Consider the following 22,180-nt stretch of genomic DNA (forward strand, 5'->3'; position numbering starts at 1 on the left):
TTTACCACAATCGTTGATGTAAACTACGTCTTTTTCACAAAATACTCTATTGTTCTAACATTCTCGTTCATTTTCACTTTAAAGTATAACTTTTGTCTTAAAAGCGAAATCATAGAGCAGCTCGTATATTTGAATTTTTCTATACTTTATCGGAGCTTTTAGACTATATTTTGTTCCTTTTACGTCAAATCAAATTCTAATTAGCACAGCAATTTTCACAAAACTGTATTATAATTACCACGTCCGGTTATTAGCCAGGAAGTATTTTTTTTACTTTTTGACCAACGCAAATACTGTTATGTGCCTTAAATTATCGTAATTCTTATAGTCGTCACAAAGACATGTGTTGTTTTCGTAAAACGGTGCAAGCAATGAAAATAAATTCTAGAAAAAAAAAAATAAAACTCTAATCATGCGCGGTTACCTGATTGCAAATATAAGTAAAACGGAACAGGAGCACTACGTGGATTGATTCCTTCGTAAAGATATCTCTAAGTAGCTTATAAAACTTGGAGAGAAGACGAGAGTCGCTCAGAATGTCAGCTGTGAAACGGAAAAATGGCAAATGTACGAAACAGGTTCCCGATTAATGATTCTCGATGCAGGCAAGATTAGAAACCGCTCGCATGTATCCTTATATGCGATGCAACAATTCACGCGACGATTATAATTATATAACAAAATGATTGTGAGCGAGCTGCAGCGAGCAATAATGTGAACAATTAGTCGTAGAACCGAGATGGTGGATAAAAGCATTTAGCGGTCAAGATAATTATATGCATTTAACGGTATTTAGAGATAAAATCATACACGTTAAAGGACGCTGTGTAAGAACAAAATTGCCTTTGCATCTAACGTATAAAAAATAAAAGAAATAAAATTCCTTATATAATATTGTAGAAGGATTTATATAATATTGCAGAAGTCATATTCTTGGAAACATAAAACAGCTCTTGGCCGGTGAATAAAGTTCATATAATCGAGCGTCGCGGCTCTCTCGTTCTCCTTGTTTCCCACCCTCGAGGGAAGGATATCGCGCCGACGATAGGGTGCAATGAGAGCCGGGGAGGGAGTGGATGAGAGAGAGGAAATCCGCTCCAATTCTAATTACAATAAAGCCGACTTTAATTGCGCGACAGAATTCGCGGGACGCAATCAAGGTACGCCCCCCTCTGTTGCCTCTAATGGAGCAAAAAGGTGCTCCTCCACATCCGCTTCCCAGGGAATTATATCCCTCTTCCGTCGGGATATAACACGACGGCACGCCGTGATTCATCGTCGGTGGCGATGCAAATGTTTGACCAACCCGTTATCTCGGGGGACCACCGGTTCGCGCTCTTTTTCGCGCGCGACCTCCCGCCTTTTTATCTCTCGGCCTCTTCGTTTTTTTTCTTTTTTTCTTCTTCTACTCTCTTCCCAGCCTCCTCCTCCCGCGCTTTTATTCGCCGCGATTTCGTGACCGACGAGAACTCGCGGGAATCGTAAATCATGGATATTGGATGGTGTCGATTCTTCTGCCTCTTGCCTGGGATCGCCATTAGAGGGATACTTGATATAGCATACATACATATAGAGGATGTCAGGGCAATCTTTTCCTCCTAAAAAAAGCTCTTGTAGCTTACCTCGAGAGCTTTTCAAAACACTATAATAAAGTATTTTTTCATCGAGTACTTTTCGAATTATGAGACTTGAAATAATTTCTTAATTTCTTTTTTTGCATAAACCATAAAATATATCTAGTAAAATATTCATTTTTCGATTATCTTAAAAATATGTAATTGTTAATTGCAAATTACATATTTTTTCTTCGAAACAATTATGTGTTTTCTTTAGACCAATTGATTCCTCTCATTATTTTGTACATAAAAGTATTAAGGTAAGATAGCCGAAAAATGAATATTTTACTAGATATATTTTATGGTTTATGAAAAATTAAGAGATTATTTCAAGCCTCGAAAAGTTCAATGAAAAAATACTTTATTATAGTGTTTTGAAAAGCTCTCGAGGTAAGCTACAAGAACTTTTTTTGGGAAGAGATTGCCCTGACACCCTGTATTTATACACACACACACACACACACACAATATCCCGCGAGAAATACCGAGAAGGAGGGAGGCTAGATCGTTTTCACGCCTCATTATCGTCGACTTTGTGCATGCGCTTCGCGCTGTGATAATCGACGAGCATTGAATGACAACTTTGTAACTGTGGCTGTTTTAAGCGGATAAGGTTTTCACGACCGGCACGAGATAAAATTTCGTTGCTATTGAAATTTTTTGATAAAGAGCGAAAAACAGGATACAAAATCTTTGCGATTATATAAGACGGGACCGTAATCACAATACATTTTTTTTCAAATAAACAACTATCTTTATTCTCCTCAAGTTTAATCTGTTATTTTGTACAGATTGTTTGAAATAAATACACGATACCAGAATTGAGAGTATTTATATTATATTATATTATATTATATTATATTTATTTTCGTAATAAAAGGTAATAAAATATTTTTTGAGAACACAATTGGCAGTAAAGAAGATTTTGTACGAAATGATATTAAGAAGGAAATAAGAAACAAATGCAAATAAAATGCACGATGACAATGGAAGCAAAATTATCGCGAAGAATTTTTATTGTTCGATTCGTCGAGGTAATCACTATTAATAATTGACAAGGAGCAGATTTTCTATGCGCAAGTAGTATATTTGTATAATAGTATATATGTACGTGTGTGCATGTGTGTGTCTGAGTGTGAGCAGACCCCAATAGAATGTTGTATTGTTTACACACATAACTGCGTGATGTCGCGTAATATTTTCACAAGTCGGAGTAATCTCGCAATTGCGCATAATCCGTCCATTTGCGTCAGTCATCGATGCAGTCATCTCAAGGTGCGCAATCGCTATTCTTCTTGATGATTGGAGCGTCCTAGAATGAGCGAGATATTATCACACATGGAATTAATTTTTTGAAATTTCAAGTCAATCTTTTTGTCAATGAAAGTGTTATCCAAGATAATAGAAGATAGCACAGACTTCGTTGTAAATTGTTGAAAGTCGAGAATCTTTCGCAAATTAAGCTTCAAAGGAGAAAATAAAGCATGGAACATTATCCTTCGTTGAACTCATCAAGTGTATCTTTATTTTATCAGAATTTTAATTCGACACCTAATTGTTAAGAAAATTGTATTCAATGAAAGTTTAAAAACTTGTTTCAAAATGTTGCTCTTTAGAAATTGCACTGAATATTGATATACAGGATGTTTCAAGAGAAATGGTCAGTATTCTAGTACATAATCGTATACATCATTTTAAATAAAAAAATTTTTATAAACATGTGTCCTATTCTAGACGGTTGCATAGATACAGCATCAATCTTAGGAACATTTATTATTTTAGTACAACTAAATTCTATGAAACAACTACTTTAAATTTTAAGCTTGTAATAAATTTGAAAAATTGAAGATAGAAAACTTAACATAAAAAAATTGTTAAAAATTAAAATAAGATTTAAAAGTTTAAAATTTATTTATTTTATTAAAATTTAATATAATTGTTTCATAGAATTTGATTCTACTAAGATAATAAACAGTTTCGTTTTTAAGATTACGCTGTATCTTTATAATCATCAGAATAGGATACACGTTCATGTAAAATTTTATTTTTTATTTAAAGCAATGTGACAATTATGTCTTAGAATAATAAACTTCTTGTCCTGGAACAATCCATTTCTCCTGAAATAGCCTGCATATGTATTAATAAAATGCCTTTCGTAATGACGATTATTGCACGAGTTGGTGACATAAGAGAGACACTATCTTGTTGGAGTAATTTATATCCCGTATATTTATGTCAAGTAACAGATCCGTGCGTTCGAGGCTCATCGAGCGTTTCGCGAGAAGATGACGTCAAGTGTTTCTATGCATCGAGAGTGCATTCGATTTGATGCTTAGAGTCGGTGTATCGGGTAGTTATTCGCGCGATAGCTGCGTGCAGGAATTCTCGCACGGTTTATCGTACGTGAGCACGATCGGAGCTTCACTTAGCGTCGCGTCTCTCTTGGCAATAAATTCGACTGCTTTATCACACAAAGCCGGCGATTTAATGTTCCGAATAGGATGCCGGTACCGTAATCGCACGGATACCTGCAACCGCGTTTACGGTAGCGTGCATTCATTCAATTCCGCTAAAGATGCTTGCTTTCAGTGTTTATGTGTGCATGCATTCGCTCCGATTTTCCGCGATATTCAATCTCCGATAATTTGAATTAGTTAATTAATTTTGCTCGAGTTTAACCCGAATTTACGAATCGCTTTTCCTTCCCATGAAAGCTACGAAATAATTTCACATTTTCGAAGTAATCGATTAATACTGATTTAATAAAGCAAAGATGTAGAGTATTTTGGAGGCACCCTTCTCGATTTTATAATTGATTTAATAATATCATCTTTAGACACTACTTTAAATATTTTCTCTTTTGTTTTAGTTAGATTTAAAAATATTTTGAAACTTGGAAAATATTTTTAAAAATAATCAAACACTTGTTGCGAAAAATTAAAAAAATTTATCTCTGGAAAAAATTGAATTTAATTTTATTGCTATTTATATATATGTGTGTGTGTGTTAAACTTGATAATTTGTTACTCGTAAAAAAATATTATCGTATCATTGTTCAACATTATTTTGTCTGAAAATGGATTCTTTCACGTCGCGCTTTTCCGATATTGCTGGAAAAAAATTCCGGCAAATTGGCGGCGTCGCATGTTAGCAGGATTGAAATTCAATATCTCCAGCGAGGAGAAATTATAAATTCACTTTTGCGTTGAGAGGATAGAAATTTTTCTTCAGGGAATACACGTCGACATCGTTATAGCGTCGCGTGTCTTATGCATTAGAGAAGTAATTTTCGGTTCTATTATTACAAAATCGTGTTGACAGACATTGAATATCGATAATATCAGTCGTTTATAAATTTCTCGTTTTAATATCGTTAAGAAAATTGTTATTTCTTAATAAATTCAAAATTGTTCATAAATTTCCAATATTTTTCATAAATTTCCTTGGATGAGAAAACATGTCCAGGGAATCTTCACAAGTTTAACTTTTTCAATAAATAATTTTTTTAATAATTTTTAATAAACGTAAAAAACTATACAATATAAATATATAAATTTGTTAAAATTTTTCATTTGAAAAAAAGAAGCAAAAAGAAATACATATCTTAGGAAAATAACAAAATTATTCATCCTATGAATAATTCTATTTCTCCTCGTTTCTGCGTCTCTCTTCGTCTGTCCATGTCTGTCTGCAACTACTATCTAGATCGTGCGCTATTACGTAAAGAAAATTGAGGCGTGTTCGGATAATCTGGTTTTCCGCCGTGATATCATTCGAAGGGAAAAGAATCGGAGCAGATATTTCATCAAGTAGGCGCGGTGCATGGTATTATTCAATAGATGATCCTCGATATTCACTTCGTATAGGAACGTATAAGAAGACGCAATGCCGTCTTCTAGCACGAGCAAACGAAACTCCAGATTGATAATGTCATTCTGTCATTCGTTTCTTGTCATTTGTTACATATGCAGCGTAATTGATATCGTGATTCACAAATATCATCAGCTGATGATAGTGATAATGTTTTATTTCTCAATTTAGGGAGATTTCACAATTTATTGATATTATTTTATCTTGTCTTGAAATTTGAGAAAATTAAGGCGAGATTTTTAATTAGTTATGAAGATTAAGATTGTCAAGATTATTGATTTAGAAAAAATATGTATATTTTTAAATTAAATGAGAAAAAAATCACTATTATATATAAACTAAAAAATTTTATTTAATAAATAAAAAATTTAAAAATAATTAATATAATAAACAAAATAAATAATATAAAATTTTATAATTCTTTAGCTACAAAAAGACTGTGTATATAGTACATGTACGCGGTTCTCTGATTGTGTGAGTCACGTCTGTATTCTGATATTATTGTATGCAACTACCTCTCTCTTTTAATAAAAACAATGAATATATACATATATTTTAGGAAGTGTTTTGGGAAGTAAATACGAATGGCATAAATAGTAATAATTATCTTAATAATTATCTCATAAGGAGATTATATTAAATATTATTTTAAATAAAAATTGTTTAATATTAGATAAAAATTGAAACAAGACAATACAAAACGAGAGATTTTTTACTATTAAAATATTCACTCAAAACAAGTTTTAAGTTTTCGAAAATTTTCAATATTTTCACGAATAATTTTTTATCTTTCTCATACTTTCTCATACTTTCCCGTATATTCGTAGTTGTAAAATTCGTATTCATCCAAGTTATATTGTAAATTCCTGGAGCCTCGGGCTGTGCGAAGTGTTTTGAACATTAGGGATCTCGAATAAATTCGTCGCTCGGGGGCCCTCGAGGTCATCAAGACGCGGCTGCGTGGACCGACCGGCAAGAAATATCGGGCGAGGCGATGTATCAGACGTCTCTCGTTTATCTACTTCTGCCCCACGTCCCGACACGTAGACCACCCGGTGGAATCTGTCCGATAAATCCGTGACTCCCGCGGAACTTTCTTAACGATCAAGCCGGACTCCTCGGGCGATCGTTTTGCGTCGGAATTTCAATCGAGACGAGACGAGACGAGATCAAACGTACAGTTTCCGAGTTCTCGTTAAATGAAGCGAGACTTGGCTCAAGTTATTCTCTCTGTATCGAGCCACTCGATTTCCGCGTATCGAAATTTTTTTCAGCGAATTTTGCAGACGATGTCCTTGAACCCGTAGAAGAGAGATCATCCGGAATGAGTCACAAGTTTTATAACGAGCTAGGAAATGTTCTCTGAATTTTTATCACGCCCATCTCCAGTTTCAAGCGCGTTAATCTCTTTTTGATGCGGATTTTTAAGCGCGTTTTTTTCAATGCTTTATGGAATCCTGATGTTTCGAAATATACAAAGATTGTTGGAAGACGAAATAATTACTAGAGAATACAAAAATATTTTAAAAATATGGATCATTATAGATTTAATTATTTATTTTCCAAAAGAGTGGATGTATGGAAATATTAGAAAATTCGAGATGTGCAAAATTCCTCGATTTTAAAATTCTAAATAAAATCTTCGTCAAAGATTTCTTTATAAAAAAAATAAAATATATAAATTTTAGAAAGGTATATAAAGTGCTAATAATAAACAAGGCAAGCGCTTGATTAATTAAAATGATTGGAGTTGTAGTACAAATTACAATTTCTCGAATAATCGTCAATTGCACGACATCGACATGAAAAGGATTGACAAATGGGTGGCGTGTGCATTCGCGATTGACGCACCCTAACGTGACTTTCAATTAGCGGCGCCGAAGCAGGAATGAAATTGAATTTTCCAGCCGAGCTCTTAGCGTAAACGAAAATTTAACTCGACGCAATACGGACGCGATGTTACTTAGCCCACGGAGTCGCGTGTGTGCACGCATGCATGTATCGCGTGTGCGTGCGTGTACAGTACAGTTTTTCGCCCTGTAACGAGAAATAGCGGGATTCCCGAGCGCATCAGCGCACCTCTCCCCGACAGGAACTTTCTACGTGAAAACGCTGAAAGGTTTCCATCGACCGGATAGCGCTTTTCGCTCGTTCCCGCTACCTTTTTCCGCGTCCGTTTTCTCGCCAACCCCTCTGCGACTCTCCCCCAGGGGAACACAACGCGTCCACGAGCATTTTGCCTACTACAACTTTCCCTAAGTTTTAGAGGGTGAAATTTATTATTTATTTTACGAACGTAGCTGTTTAAAATGTATAATAAAATATATTAACTAAATATATATTTTTTATAATATAATATTTTATATTATTTTATAAGAATATATATATCCAACCAATTTTACGGTATTTGCTTTAAGCGTATATATTCAGTTATTTTTCAATAATAGAGATATAAAAATATATTTCTTTTTGAATAAAAGTTATTTTAACGAATCAAACGAAAATTTTAAATTATCCTTTTTTAAATATTGCCCATGAGACAGTTTTATTTTTAAAATGGAATAATATATCTATTTTATTATAGTTTTATAAAGTATTTTATGACAAACTCGAATATGTAATATGTAAAAAAGTGAGATTTTCAATAATTGTCCATAAGATATTGTCTTTTTTTTAGAATTTTTTTATGAATAGAGAAACTAAGTATCTCCAATAAAAACTGACATAGATGACATTAAAGAAAATAATAATAAGTAAAAATTTTTGTTTGTCATACACATTATATATATAGATTTTTTTAAACAAATAACTTTTATTAGAAATATTTTTTACAACTCTATTAAAATATTATCTAAATTATATAAATTATATAAAATATTATCTAAACATTAAAATATTATTTTAAATTTTATTTTAAAAAGATAACTAAGTGTATACGCTTGTATAAACTAAACGCATTGTCTATCTAGAAAAAATGACAGAAGAATTTAGACAAAAGGAAATAGTAATTTTGTAGCTTCGTATTTCAATGCATCATCTTCAAAAGTATCAGGGGCTTCCTTTCATTCTAAAGATGACATTTATATTATGCAATCGAACAGGAAAATAAACAACGGTTGCTTTGTGTTGTCATCATCGTATAATAACGTAATCATAATTTCATTCAATTCAGATGATAATTCCGATCTTTTGTTGTTCCCCGTGCGGACATTCAATCAAGCGATGCTTTCCATTAGCAATAGTTTGTTGTCGGCGAAAAAGCACAGTATAATCCAGCTTACACGTACATACACAGAGACACACACGTGCACATTCGCGCATCGAGAAAACCGCAGAGATGCGGTCAATACGTTTGATCTGTGTAGCGAAATCCGCCTGTGCATCCATCCATATCCTAGTCGCTCTAACAGCACCGACGCCAGTCTTATCGGCGAAAAATCCGGTTTACCGATCCTCAATAGCGCGTGGACACAATGAAAATGTATCTACGCTCGAGGGTGGTGTCTGTAAAGTCGGAAATGAATCTTCCTTAGCAATGATTTCTTCTCCATAATGGATGACATACCCTATGACGTTGTACTTTAATTGTGTATAATCGAATAGTATTTTAATTCCGCAGAAGCTTAAGATATATAGAGCTCGTCGTAGGAAATAGTCCAATAATCATTAAATACTATCGTAAATTAGTAACGACGGTTTTAGATCCTTCATAAGACTCTTAATTACATTCTGATACTTGGGGAATTTAATATAGCTATTTTTCCATTCAATTAAATACTTCGTAAATTTACTTTGCAAATAAAATTTGAAGATACTGCGAAAATTCCTTCCAATATACTAATGATATTTTTTCATTATTTTTTGTTCAAAACTTATCAATTTAACTATACGTATGGGTGTAAAAATATTTTTATGTATATAATCGTGTTGAACAATGATATTTATATTAAAATATTATACACACAATCAAACTCTTCTTTTGCTTCTTTTATACATGTATAAATTTAATATTTGAAACATAATATATCACACAATTTTTTGTATTACATATGAACAAACACACATTTATTTAATACGTAATAATATTAATGTTATGAATAACTATTTATAATATATGATTATATAATAATTGATTGACGTATGATTAATATTTCGCAAATTTATTTTCCAAATAAAACTCGAAGATACTAAGAACATTCCTTCCAATATTAATAACATTCTTTCATGATTTCTCCAAAACTTTTCAATTTAATTGTGCATATATATATAAAAAAATTTTTATTTACACTTAATTATATTAAACAATGACATTTAATTATATAATTATATAATTATAAATTAAAATATTACACATACACAATTTAATTCTTCTTTTGTTTCTTTTATATATTTTACATATAAATTTCATATGTCTGAAAAATAAAAATATATATCACAATTTTTATAGTATTATATTATATACATATGTACATTCGTTTAATACGTAATAGATAGTGCCATATATAATATCAAAGCTATAATAACTATTTACGATATGATGTGCGATTACGTGTACGTGGCTTTACCAAGATAAACTATCTAGCTAGATCCTCCGTTAATGACCTGCGCGAATTCGCGTGCAGCAGTTGCAACAAGAAATCCGACCTCGAATAGCCACGATTTTCCGCAAAAGTTGGGCAATTCCAGAGGTAGAATAGCGACGAAACGCTTGCGGTCACAAGCTTAACTATCTCTTGAGACTGATGCGAAGCTCCGGCTTTCAGGATAAAGATCCTGAAAGTCTGAAGAGTTACCCTCCTCTTACGGGCATTCTTAACGATCGCATTCTCCTTCGTCAGAAGGTTACGACTATTAGGGAGACCTCGAGAAATAACGTTCATCGCGCGGCAAGTCAAGTCGTTCCCACGCCTTTTGTCTCCTCGTGGATTATTGCGCGAAAATTCATCGCGCAGACAGGAAGAATAAATTCTCACATCGTATATCGCGGGAATATTTTGGCGATCGTTAAAATAAACGATAAACTGCGAATTGCATTATGGCGGTTATATATGGAGCGAAATTAGTTTTCAACTATGTTGACGAGCTTTACCCCTTTATTGCCTTTTCGCCTCCTCGTCATTTTATTATTAATTTATTCCTGAAATTTAATTACGATAAATTTAATTACAATAGCATTTTTTCTCTTTTTTTCTCCTTACTGTTTCATATTTATCTCTTCGTTTATTTATAACAAAATATTTATTCTCAAACGTATGTATATTCTCATACTGAATTCGACGAGAGAGCAAGAGTTGGAGAGGTCATTTTTCGAATTTACGAAAATCCTGGTGAAGCAAGATACGAAAATATCTCTCCCTATTTTTATTCGATCGCGATACAGATCGGTGGATTTGCTGGCGTAAATTTAGGGGATAACGAGAGCTCGTTCGGGAAGGCAACGACTTCGTTGGAACCATCGGGGAATGGGAGAACGACAATTCACTTAGCGAACGAGTTACCTCGTGCAATCGAACGACAATGCGCTTGTTGCATTTTGGCATCCGGCCCGACACCGAACGGAAAAAGCCTTCTCTCGGCCACTTCCACGGGATATATCGCGGCGGCGCCTCGTGATCGAAGAAGCGGCGGGCTTGCATAACGTGGAGGAGCCACGTAGGAGACACGCGCGCGCTCTGAATTCCAATGAGACTATCCAACCGCTGGAAAAGGCACGACAGGATACAAATGCCGGACGACATGGACGGAAACCCCTCGCGCCTCGGTTTGACGCGCTTCGTATGAAATACCGAATGAGTATAGGACTTGGAGCTTTTCGGGGGACTCCCTGCGGGTGACTTGACGCAAGTCCTCTCGAAAGAGAGTCGACGACGGCGTCATGACGATTTGGAAAATTGTACGTAAATGTGATGAAAGGGCTGTCGCAGTAAACCGGAATTGGGTTATGTAAGCAGCTCGGGAGATTCCTTCATCGCCGGTATCATGTGTGTTTCGCGATTTTACGATTTACGTCTATTCCTTGGAAAAACATGAAAAATCTGGAATTCTCAGGGATTTTTTTTATCTGGGAAAATCAGGAATTCTCATGGAATTTTATTGGGATTCAGGGATTTTTTTTTTAATTTTGTCTTTGATAATTTTATCCTTGTTGTAGCCAATCGCTAATTATAAATTATGTGTTTAAAATATGTTATATAATAAATATATATTTATCTCTCTATATTTATATATTCAATGTCTTAACAAAATATAGAATATGCAGTTAATATTTTTATTGCAATTTTTAATGACAAAAAATTAAAAATGTCATGAAAAATATTTATTTTACGAAAGTTATATTCAGTTTTTCTTTCCGTACACTTTCAAATCTAGCACTTGAAACTTAAGTGGCTCTTTATTTTTTCTTTCGTATGAGTGGGAAAATCATACAATAAAAAACCATACAGTCGAGAAATCATACAATAAAAGAAATTATTTTAGAAAGTTGCATCCAAAAATTTCTTAAAATGTTTTCTTTACCTGGAACGTTGAAGAAAAAATCTGAAAAATCAGGAAATTTTCAGAGTATTTTTTTTTTACAAAATTTAAATAAACATCCTGAACATACCTTTATTATTGAAATTATAATGGAAGATTTTATAGGATACTTTAATATAAATTGAATAAGATTCATTTCTCTTTTATATTTATTCGAAATTATGCAGTTCGCATAAACGTGATGGCGGATCATAAACGCATCTTTACTACTGCCGACTAATGCTCGCGAATAAGTATACAGGGGTGCACTTAGATTTAATCAACGATTAAAAGAGAGCTATTAAAACTTGAAAAATAAAAAAAATAATAGATTACAAGAATCAAGAAATCGATTTTAAATTATTTGTATAAAAAGAAAATGATTTACATCTCCAGTGTTTTTTCAAGGGAGAAAAAGAAACAATCGCTCAATATGTATCTCGAGATTTCATTTGGAAACTCCATTCGAATCTACTAAAGTCTCCTGCGAGTCGACAAAATGTAATTACCAAGTAATTCGAAGGATTATGAGGGCAAGATGGCGCGAGTCTACGGTGCGTTTTACAAGTTGGCTGCCAGCCAGCTTCTTCTCGGCGACGTGCAAATCATATTATCTTAACGAGACCAGATAACACTCTTTTGTCGGCGAATGATGATGCCGTGAATGCATTCGCAACTAAAAACCGTCGTAGTTAAATGCAAACGAAAATGAGAACGTTATTCGTTTATTCGTGTAATTGACCGCCGAGGCAAATTGCGTTCCTTGCTATTGTCGAGATTATTATTATTGAGATTACAAGTAAACTTAGAAGCTTCTAAAAAAGAATTTTTCTCTTAATATACCAAAGGCATTACGAATGAGAAATTTAAAAATTATTTATTATTTACTTATTCTGACATATTTTTAATGTTTACTCTGTATAATATTGAATTTATCCCGAAAATTATTTACTTATATATTTATAAATTTACTTAGAAATATATAAATAAATGTTTAGAATAAATCAATTTAACATTTCTTTTTAAATTATATAATTATGTAAAATAAATTTCATATAATAAATACACATTTATAAAATTATTTATAAGTATATCTATTATACGAAATTTTATTTTATAAAATTATAATTTCAAAAGAAAATTCTTACATTAATAATTTTGATAAAAATGAGGCACTTTTATATATAATAAATATAGAGTGTTTCTGGCGTAAATGAAATTATTACGGCATAATAATTATATGGCGGACGGTTAAGTGGGACGGAATATGGAGGATAATTTATTTCTCCTCTACTATAACGAGAATAATCGTTTTGTCGTAAAAAAAGCCATGTCGAAGTATCGCTATTAAAGCAGGTCTATTTATCGTTCTCCTAGACCGAACTCTCATCGTAAAGGGCGGATTATAATACAGCTGTATAAGATGTCTTACACACAAACTGGCACTCAGCCAAGCTCGAACGGGCAATTCTGTACTAACGAACACAACGGATGTTACGAAGCTCAGTATTTCGGCGAAAAATCGTGTCGCAACCTTGACACGAGAACTTCACTCTTCAGCTGCGGCAAATGTGATTGATTAGCGTGTAAATATATTTGAAAAAAATTTATTTTTTTTTTCATTTTACGTGAAAATATTCTCCATGAAAAATTTTCGCCAAGCAAATTATTTTCAGAAAAAATTCGTGCTCAGATTAATTAGAGTAACTGCATAGGCGAGATTCTTTTTTTAACCGAGATTCTCGGGGCGCAATTCACTACTTTACCGCGATGAACTTTCGCACGATACACGTTATACGCGTTGAGTGAGGGATGCAGGAAATGCGGAGCTTTGACTTTGTAACGACTTAGCAAACCGTAAAAGAGGATTGCGGGGAGCTTCGTGCGTTTTATACCGCGAGGAAATCTCTCTCGGGCGAGAGAGTCACACAGCATTATCATGTTGACGTTCGTCGGTTGGCAACTTATGAAACGGCTCTTCAGCGAATAGACAAAATATAATAAACGGAACTCTCCGCGAGGCAAATGTTGCGGAAGACAGTGAGAACTTTGTGTAGAATACACTCTCACGTTACTTGTAACAACGTTACAATGCGTATTATCTCACAGATATACAATAACCAAGTTGTCCACAAGTAATGACGGAACTAACGAAAAGCTTCTTCAATAGAACTTGAGAAGATTTTTGAGATTAATTCATACCAACCTATTATAAAGGTAATATAATACAAAAGCTAGAAATATGCTAGAAATGTGAAAGAATAATTTATTTACTATACTATTAAAAATATATATATTTACAATATTTATTAAAATATATATTATTATTTAAAAAAAAAAAATATATATATATATATATATATATAATTAAAAATGTATATTATATATATTTTTAATATAATGTATAAAAAAATTATTCTTATATATTATATATATTATTAATATATTATGAAAATATTATGAAAAATGTACAATATATAAAAAAATAATAATTTGCATTTAATTAACCCAGATAATTTTTCTTTATTTTTCCTGAATCCAATCGAGATAATAAACTACTTGTAATGCATCCGACGTAAATATGGACAGTACAAGTCTGGCGTTTAATCAGTCAAGCTTTATTTGGAAATTAGAGTATTGTAGTTGGTATGACGTCCCTTCGCTCGCGAGAGATTAAGCCGGCCGCTTGAAAGGATTAAGCTTGATAAAGCGGTCCATTACGTCAGAGATGAGAAAGACCCGCATTCTCTCGCGATTTATCGCGGAAAGACGGTGAAAACCGCCGGCTCCTCTTTTTTTTTACACACGCGCGAAGGAAGAGTTGCAGAGAGCCATTGTTACAGATAACAACGGCTTGTGCATTCGCTTGAACTCGACTCGGGCGGGGTCGATCGCTTTAAAGGCCCGCTTCGACGGCTGCTTTAAGAACAATCCCGTGTTTTACGAGTAAGGAGCTTTAGCCCGCTCTTCCGCACCGTCGCACTTTATGTCGCCCGACACGGGCGGGCGACGCGATGTTGGTATTCCTCGTCAAGTCATCTACTTTCCGGATGCAACGAGTGACGTTTGCGAGTTCTCAGCTCGCGAGGAGAGATTTCCTTCTCTTGTAACTGGAAGAAGAAACAAAATGTTTTTTTTTTCTCATACAATATGGATTTTTTCTAAAAAAAACAAGCCCCGTCTTTTTTAAATTTAATTTTTTTTGCAAAATTTTGTTTTTTTTGTTTTCGATATTTGTTTATTTTTTGATTGTTGCAAGTTGATTTTTCGTTATTTTTTATTTTTAGATGTTTTGAATTAATCTATTATTTAAATTGTTTTAAATGTAAATTTCAATTGACTTTAAAATTATATAATGACTATTTTTAATTAGATAAATCCAAAAACAAATAAAGATTTAATTCGAATAAATTGCCTTTATTATAGATATAAAAATACAGTTTAATTTTTTTCAATAATATACTTTCGTTCGAGTCGCTAATTTAACATAATAGGAAAATATTAAAGTTCTTTTATTTTTAATTAATTTTTTTTCGAAAGTAATCTTAAAGAATTAATGAGATTTTGCGATTAAAATGATACCGAACACGACGTAATTCCGATAATTTTTAATAAAAACTTTTCTTATGCATCTAATTGAAAATCGGAATCACATCGATGCTTGATGTAATTTGCCGCAAAAATCTTATTAGTTCATTAAATTACTTTCGAAAAATGATAAATTAAAAATACAAGAGAACTTTAGCTTTTTTTAATTATATTTGTAAAAAATATAAAGAAAAAGTAATATTATATTTAAAAAAATAATGAGAAAGATATGTTTTTCTCAGAAAAAACAGTTTTTTTACATCTTTACTTTTACATCTCTTGTACCCACGGTGTATGAATCTCATCCATTATTCCCGCGCGTCTTTATCCAACGCGATCGAAAGAAGGGCCTGCGAATTTGACTTTATAATGCTATTCATCATTTACCATTGAACGATTCTGTTTAATTCAAAATTGCAAGATGTTACATCTATCGTATGTATACCAGGACAGCGATTTAAATCGAGCACTGTATGTTTCAGCCAGCACCAATCTCGTCGGCAAATTTACGCAGAGCGTTCGAAGGATTGTCCAGGACGTAAAGGATGAAGGCACTTCCAGTAAGTTCGGAAATTATATTTTATCATACTCATCTCGTGTAGGAGTTTCATTAAATTTTAGCCACTAACTTGGCTGATCATTGTCGAGCGTTTCGATAATTTTATACGCTAAGAAAGATTGCAGAATAACAGTGTTCGCGTTTTTTTATTTTGAGAATCTTTTCATGCATAAAAATCTTTAATAAAATCTTTAATTAGTAAAATCTTTATATCTTTATTTGCATATCGATTATAAGATGTTTATGATCTTCCTCAATAATCTCGCCTAAAAAAAGAATTTATTAATAAAATAATTTACAAAAAAATTACAGAAAGCTAAATTTGTGGAGAAAATTTGTAAGATTCTTTCAAAAATATTTTTATGATTTTCTCTTTCTCTCTCTAAATACATATAATTAAAAGTATAGTTTATAATTATGAGAAATTTTGAGAGAAAAAGAGTCGAGATTTGCTCGAGAAGGAAACTTAAATTTCTAAGATCTTTTTCGAAAGAGTTGCTTTTTTCAATTCTTGATCCTCCAAAAATTAAGCGGTTCTTCGTCTCGAGCACAGCAACTTTGGTGAATCGACGATAAAGATATTCATATGTATATCATTTAAAAAAATTATAGAAAGCTAAACTTGTGAAAGAAGTTTGTAAGACTCTTTCAAAAATATTTTTATGATTCTCTCTCTCTTTCTCTCTCTTCCTCTCTCTAAATTGGTCATTATAATTAAAAATATAGTTTATAATATAGTTTATAATTATGAGGAATTTCGAGAGAAAGAGAGAAAAAGAGTCAAGATTTGCTCGAGGAGGAGACTTAAATTTCTAAGATCTTTTTCGAAAGAGTTGCTTTCTTCAATTCTTCATCCTCCAAGAATTGGATTAAGCGGCTCTTCGTCTCGAGCACAGCAACTTTGGTGAATCGACGATAAAGATGTTCATACGTATATCGTTTGGAAATAAACGCCTGGCATTCTGCCAGCAGCGTACGGTCGTTAGTTGTCCCGTGAATGGAATCGAAGCGGAAACTCTTGTATTCAGTTGGACCGGGAGTAACGGCGTGTCGGCTCTGCCGCTATATTAGCTAAAAGGGACGGAAGCTCCGCCGTCGACGGAGAATTCCGTCACGTTCGGATTAACGCTTTCCCATCAACGAACGCGGAACTATGATTAATTCCGACGTCAGCATGTTCGCGTCGCCGTCGCCATCGCTGGTGAAATGCGACGATCAGATAAATTCCTAACGTATACGATAATGACACGTGTATAGGAATGTTGCGCGACACGCGACCTCAATTTTCTTGACAGATTCTCGCCAGCGAATTGGAAATCAATTATCTCTTGTTAGCGAAATGATTGGGAATAGTCGCACTTTTATACGTCCCTTCAAGTCTCACAAGGGGATTGGAAAATTCTGATTTTAATGAAACTTTACACATGTAAAGGGGGTAGATAGATGAATTTATAAAGCTGCGATCTAAAAACAATTTTAAGGGATGAAGCTACCCGGCTTTTTACTCTCCTCAATACACGTCTAAAATTATTCGAAATATTAAAAAAATATTTAAAAAAAAATTTCATGAAGAATAGCTCTTTATTTAACCACATTAATAAACTAATTTTTTTCAAAGATATTTGAAAGAATTTTTTTCAAAAATTATTTTTTCAAAGTTTTATTAATGAAGTTAAATAGATGTGTTTTTAAGATAAAACTTTTATACAGAACATTTTTTGACATCTCGAATGAGTTTCGATATATCAAAAAAATCAAAAGTCGCTATATATGAGGGGTGATTTCACTTAAGAATGAATCCCTTCTTGTCAGTATGTATTAAAGTTCTATTAAAAATGAAATTTACTTTATATTAACCGAATGGAACGAAACTTTCTTACGGTTTCATGTTGCTTACAGTGTTTTGGGATTTTGCTTGCTTCTGGAGCTCGAACTTTTCGAACTAGAAATTCGGACGCGCTCGATGAGACTGCAACGGAAACTGAGTTGCTTATCGCGTCGCCCGTCGCGCTCGATTTATTTATGTTGGAACTTTCGTCCCTATCGCAGTGTCGAGTTAATTGGAAATTAATTAAAGGCGACATTCGCGCCCGGTCCTCGTCGCGCTCAATTTAACAATCCTGTTAAATCGATGATCGACACACGCGATACGAATCGAAAATCTATCGAATCAAAGTTCAATTGTTACATCATATCAAGGGGTATCAAAGTGTCCGTACATAATGGAGAGAAATTCCGCCCGCCATATTTCCAATATCTTGTCGGGGCTCCCTTTATATCCTTTTCCTCGCCGACAAACAGGTGGACAAACAAAGGAGGAGGTGATCGAGACGAACGAGAGGCTGAGAGTCGTCAGGATACGCCTGGACGGCAGCTACGACACCGCCAAGAGAGCTCTCGTGGAACTGATGTGCAAGTACACCGACAGCAAGCAAGTCCGCAACATCTTCCAGCGTTACAATCTCCTCAAAGTTATGATCAAGGTAAGACGGGGAAGTACACCGTGGTTGTATCGTTTGTAATTGGATGTACACACGCGTTGTTTTTGTCCCACCGACGCTTTGTGCTCGACACGTGTCAGTCCCAGGCTGTCGTCTTTCCGTTGATGTAATTACGTAATTACGTCGCCTCCCCGGTTTATATACATAAGCTAAAACAGAGGAAGAATGACAGAGACTTTCGCTTTGAAACTTGTTCCGACTTTCCCTATTAAGAAATTTATAAGGAATCAGTAATTAATTCGTATAATCTTAGCGCAAATTTACATAATAAACTTTCTAAGAAGTTAATAATTGCCTTTATCCTGGATACACATAAAAATTAATACATCATTCTGAGATGGTTTCATCGACAATATTATAATATTCATATCAATTTATTATACTTTTATAGATATTTATTATATTTTTTTTCTTATATTTTTTTCTATATATTTATTATATTTTTAAATTATTATTGCATTTGATTTTTGCAAATTTCGATTAATATCAACGCATAAATTGATGTGCCACGTAAACATATTTGCCAGTTTTTCGAGATAGGATATAAAATAACCAAAAAGGCAACTGATAGTCGAGTAATAATTTAAAAAAAAATTAATAAATCGCATTTTATTTATTTTATTTTCACAATTATATTTATTTTACTTAATATTTTTTAACATTTTGTTTTTTTTTCACAAATACACGTAAGTTCGTAAACTGATAGCGCGATTTATCGAAAAACGATTGTTCAAAGAGAAATGAAATGAAGAAACAGCAAACGAGAGCAAAGTGACAGATAGATGTATGCAGTGCATATTTTGTCAGTAAACAGTCAACACGGAGCGGAAAATATCCAGGCTCGATCCGTGTGTAAATCGGCACGAAGTTCAGTTACAACGCAGCATAAATCGTGCTGGAACAAGGGAAGAATTCGACAAACGGCACGGCCGTTTTATTTTTCTCCTTGTTTCTTCCCTTTTTGTCTTTATTTATTTTTCGAAATACGTATTTATACCTATCCGTATCGCGAAATCCAACGTGGCGCGTTTATTATTACGGGAGATAGATCGCGAGACGAGTACAATAAATAAAGATGCATGGGAGAGACACCCGGACATGTCAGCGCGAAAGACGAGCGCGCGCTTTTATTTTTTTTTCCTTTTTTCACTCTGTTTTTTTTTCTCAGAGATGCATAAATAGCATCGTATTTACGCGGACGTTGACGTTTGTTTCTGGTGTAAACTTTCGTTGCGAGAGACATTCATTCGTATCAAGAGCGCGGAGTATTTTCCTTTTTTCTTTTGGTGAAAAATCATCGGAAGTAATCCCCGGGCGATATGAATAAAATTTCTCTCTATAAATCGCGCCGTGTGTCTCATCGATAATCAATGTATAATTTCGAGGTGTATTTCAAGTGCTTTGTAGGAAGATATGAAGAGAATAAATATTCCGCGGGGGCGGAACGATATAATGCAGATATGATTGCCGTAAGAGCGGTAAACAGCCTGTCGGCGTTATTGAAATTAGTTTGTGTTTTTGCAATCATGGAATGAAATAGCTCGAGATTGCTCTTAGCGAGACGATTTTCGCCCCAGCATTAAGAGATTAAAATCGAGTTAAATTGAAATCAAATTAAAATCAAATCGAGATAATTTCCATCGAAGTTAAAGGAGGCGCGTCTGAATTCTTTTTTAGGAAGCAGACCGTAAAGTAACAATGGAACTTGATTCTGTTCGACAAAAATATCTGTTTACAGTTTGTAAGTAATAATAATCTCGAGCATAAACGCAGATTAATGACGCTACGTTTCGTAGAGGCGCGAGGGAAGGATCTATCGCGTCCTAAACCAGGTCTGATAAATGGAGCCGGCAATTTGTTTTCCGGAACAAACGCGGATAAAGGGATCCACTGTACAATGGCCAATCGCCTTGCACAAACTTTGCGCTGCTTCTTTCACTCTTCGATTTTTCTCGTCCTCGCGACGGTAGCCCGAGCTACCGACGGTTTTACCTTTCCAGGACGTAATTAAGCTGGAGACGCAATATTGGACGCTGGTGGATATACCGAGACAAGAGAAGCAGGAGACCGTGCCCGCCTTCGTATTGCGTGCCTGCTCCATCATGGAGAAGACCCACAAGAGCGGTGAAGGCGTGAAAACTTCGGCGCGTCTCGCCGAGGAAGCCGAGACCAAAAGGGAGCGTATCGAGAGACTCGAGAGTGAGTACACGAAGTACGAGTAATCAATTGAGAATAGTAATAGTGGTAGTCTGAGGTAGTTTTGCCAGAGGAAGAAAACAATTTTCCCTTGTCCTTCATCGATTGTTCTCCTAACTGTGACTTTGAGTATTATCTAACTTCAGCGCTCTCTCGATTGATGACACTCGATAAAAGTTAATTGATGCGCGCTGTGTACGTTTTATCATCTTTTTATGTAATTGATTAATTCTCATTTTATAATGGGAAAAAATATATATAGAAAAATGCAATATGACGTTTGTTATAAAAATTAAATAAAATTAAATAATTTAAATTATTACATATAATTTGCACGTTATTTAAAATTTTATTTAATTTTTGTATCGAATATATTTTGTATTGAATATCATATTGTTATGTTGTATTTTTTGTTGTATTTTAAATTTTATTTAATTTTTGTATCGAATATATTTTGTATTGAATATCATATTGTTATGTTGTATTTTTTTCTTGTCTCATTTTTGTATTATAATTACAAAGCTATGTAGTTACATTATTGTTTGTTTTATTCTCCAAACGACGAGTTTATTGTTCTTCTCGTCGACCAAATTGAGCAGAAAAGACGATTCAATGGCTGTTCCCTTAGAAAGTTTCCAAGCATGCATAATATATTATTTTCCATCATAAGTCGATCGGAGACACCGAAGATCTATCGTGCCATTAAGTTGAAACAAGGCCATACTTCACTCTCAATCTTTCATTATGATTTAACAAATAATGGTATGAAAAAATGACGCTGCTGTCGATTATCAATATCTTGTAAAAAATTGATAGATGAAAATATATTAAAGATTTTGAAGACTTTGAGGCGCGTTGTTTCTTTCGAGATTAAAAAAAATAGATTTTTTAGTTGTTTTATTTCTTTGATGGATAAAAAAAAATTTATCGGATATTAATTTATCGGGAAAAGATTTAAAATTCATAAAATTAAATATGTTTCAGTTATCAAAAGAGGGAAAAAGAGTGGGAGTGTAATTAATCCCTTTTTCTGGTCTCGTTTACGCTAGTTTTTACTCTCTCATAAATATTCAACAAATGCTTCGTACAACAATTCATAATTTCAGAGCGTGGAAGATTTATGGTATTTTTCATTATCGCGATACGGCGAAAATTATTTGAAAATTATTCTTTACCGTGTTCCGCGATGCATTCTAAATACAATCGCTGCTGCTTTTTACAATTCGCATGCGCGATTATCGCTCTATTTAAAACATTCCGGCGAGAAGGTCTTATGAAAGCAAATTGCCAATTCAAAGCATGAGCGCACATCTTAAATAAATATGTTATAATTAAAA

The 22,180-nt window shown here is 33.7% G+C and overlaps 1 protein-coding gene across 2 annotated transcripts in view; it reads left to right on the forward strand.

The window, feature by feature from the left end:
• LOC145976216 (uncharacterized) overlaps positions 1–22,180 on the forward strand; it is a 94,447-nt gene that overhangs the window by 70,028 nt on the left and 2,239 nt on the right. The window contains exons 5-7 of one of the 2 annotated variants that reach the window (XM_083107257.1): positions 16,070–16,147; positions 18,448–18,629; positions 20,618–20,846. In XM_083107257.1, the coding sequence (XP_082963383.1) occupies positions 16,070–16,147; positions 18,448–18,629; positions 20,618–20,846 (489 nt within the window). The remainder of the gene's footprint in view (positions 1–16,069; positions 16,148–18,447; positions 18,630–20,617; positions 20,847–22,180) is intronic. The other variant, XM_083107258.1, reaches the window with a different exon arrangement.

The sequence above is a fragment of the Camponotus vicinus genome, unplaced genomic scaffold, assembly GCF_025532165.1.
Source record: "Camponotus vicinus isolate PSW18456_S1 unplaced genomic scaffold, iyCamVici1.0 SCAF_8, whole genome shotgun sequence".
Classification (NCBI taxonomy): Eukaryota; Metazoa; Arthropoda; class Insecta; order Hymenoptera; family Formicidae; genus Camponotus; species Camponotus vicinus.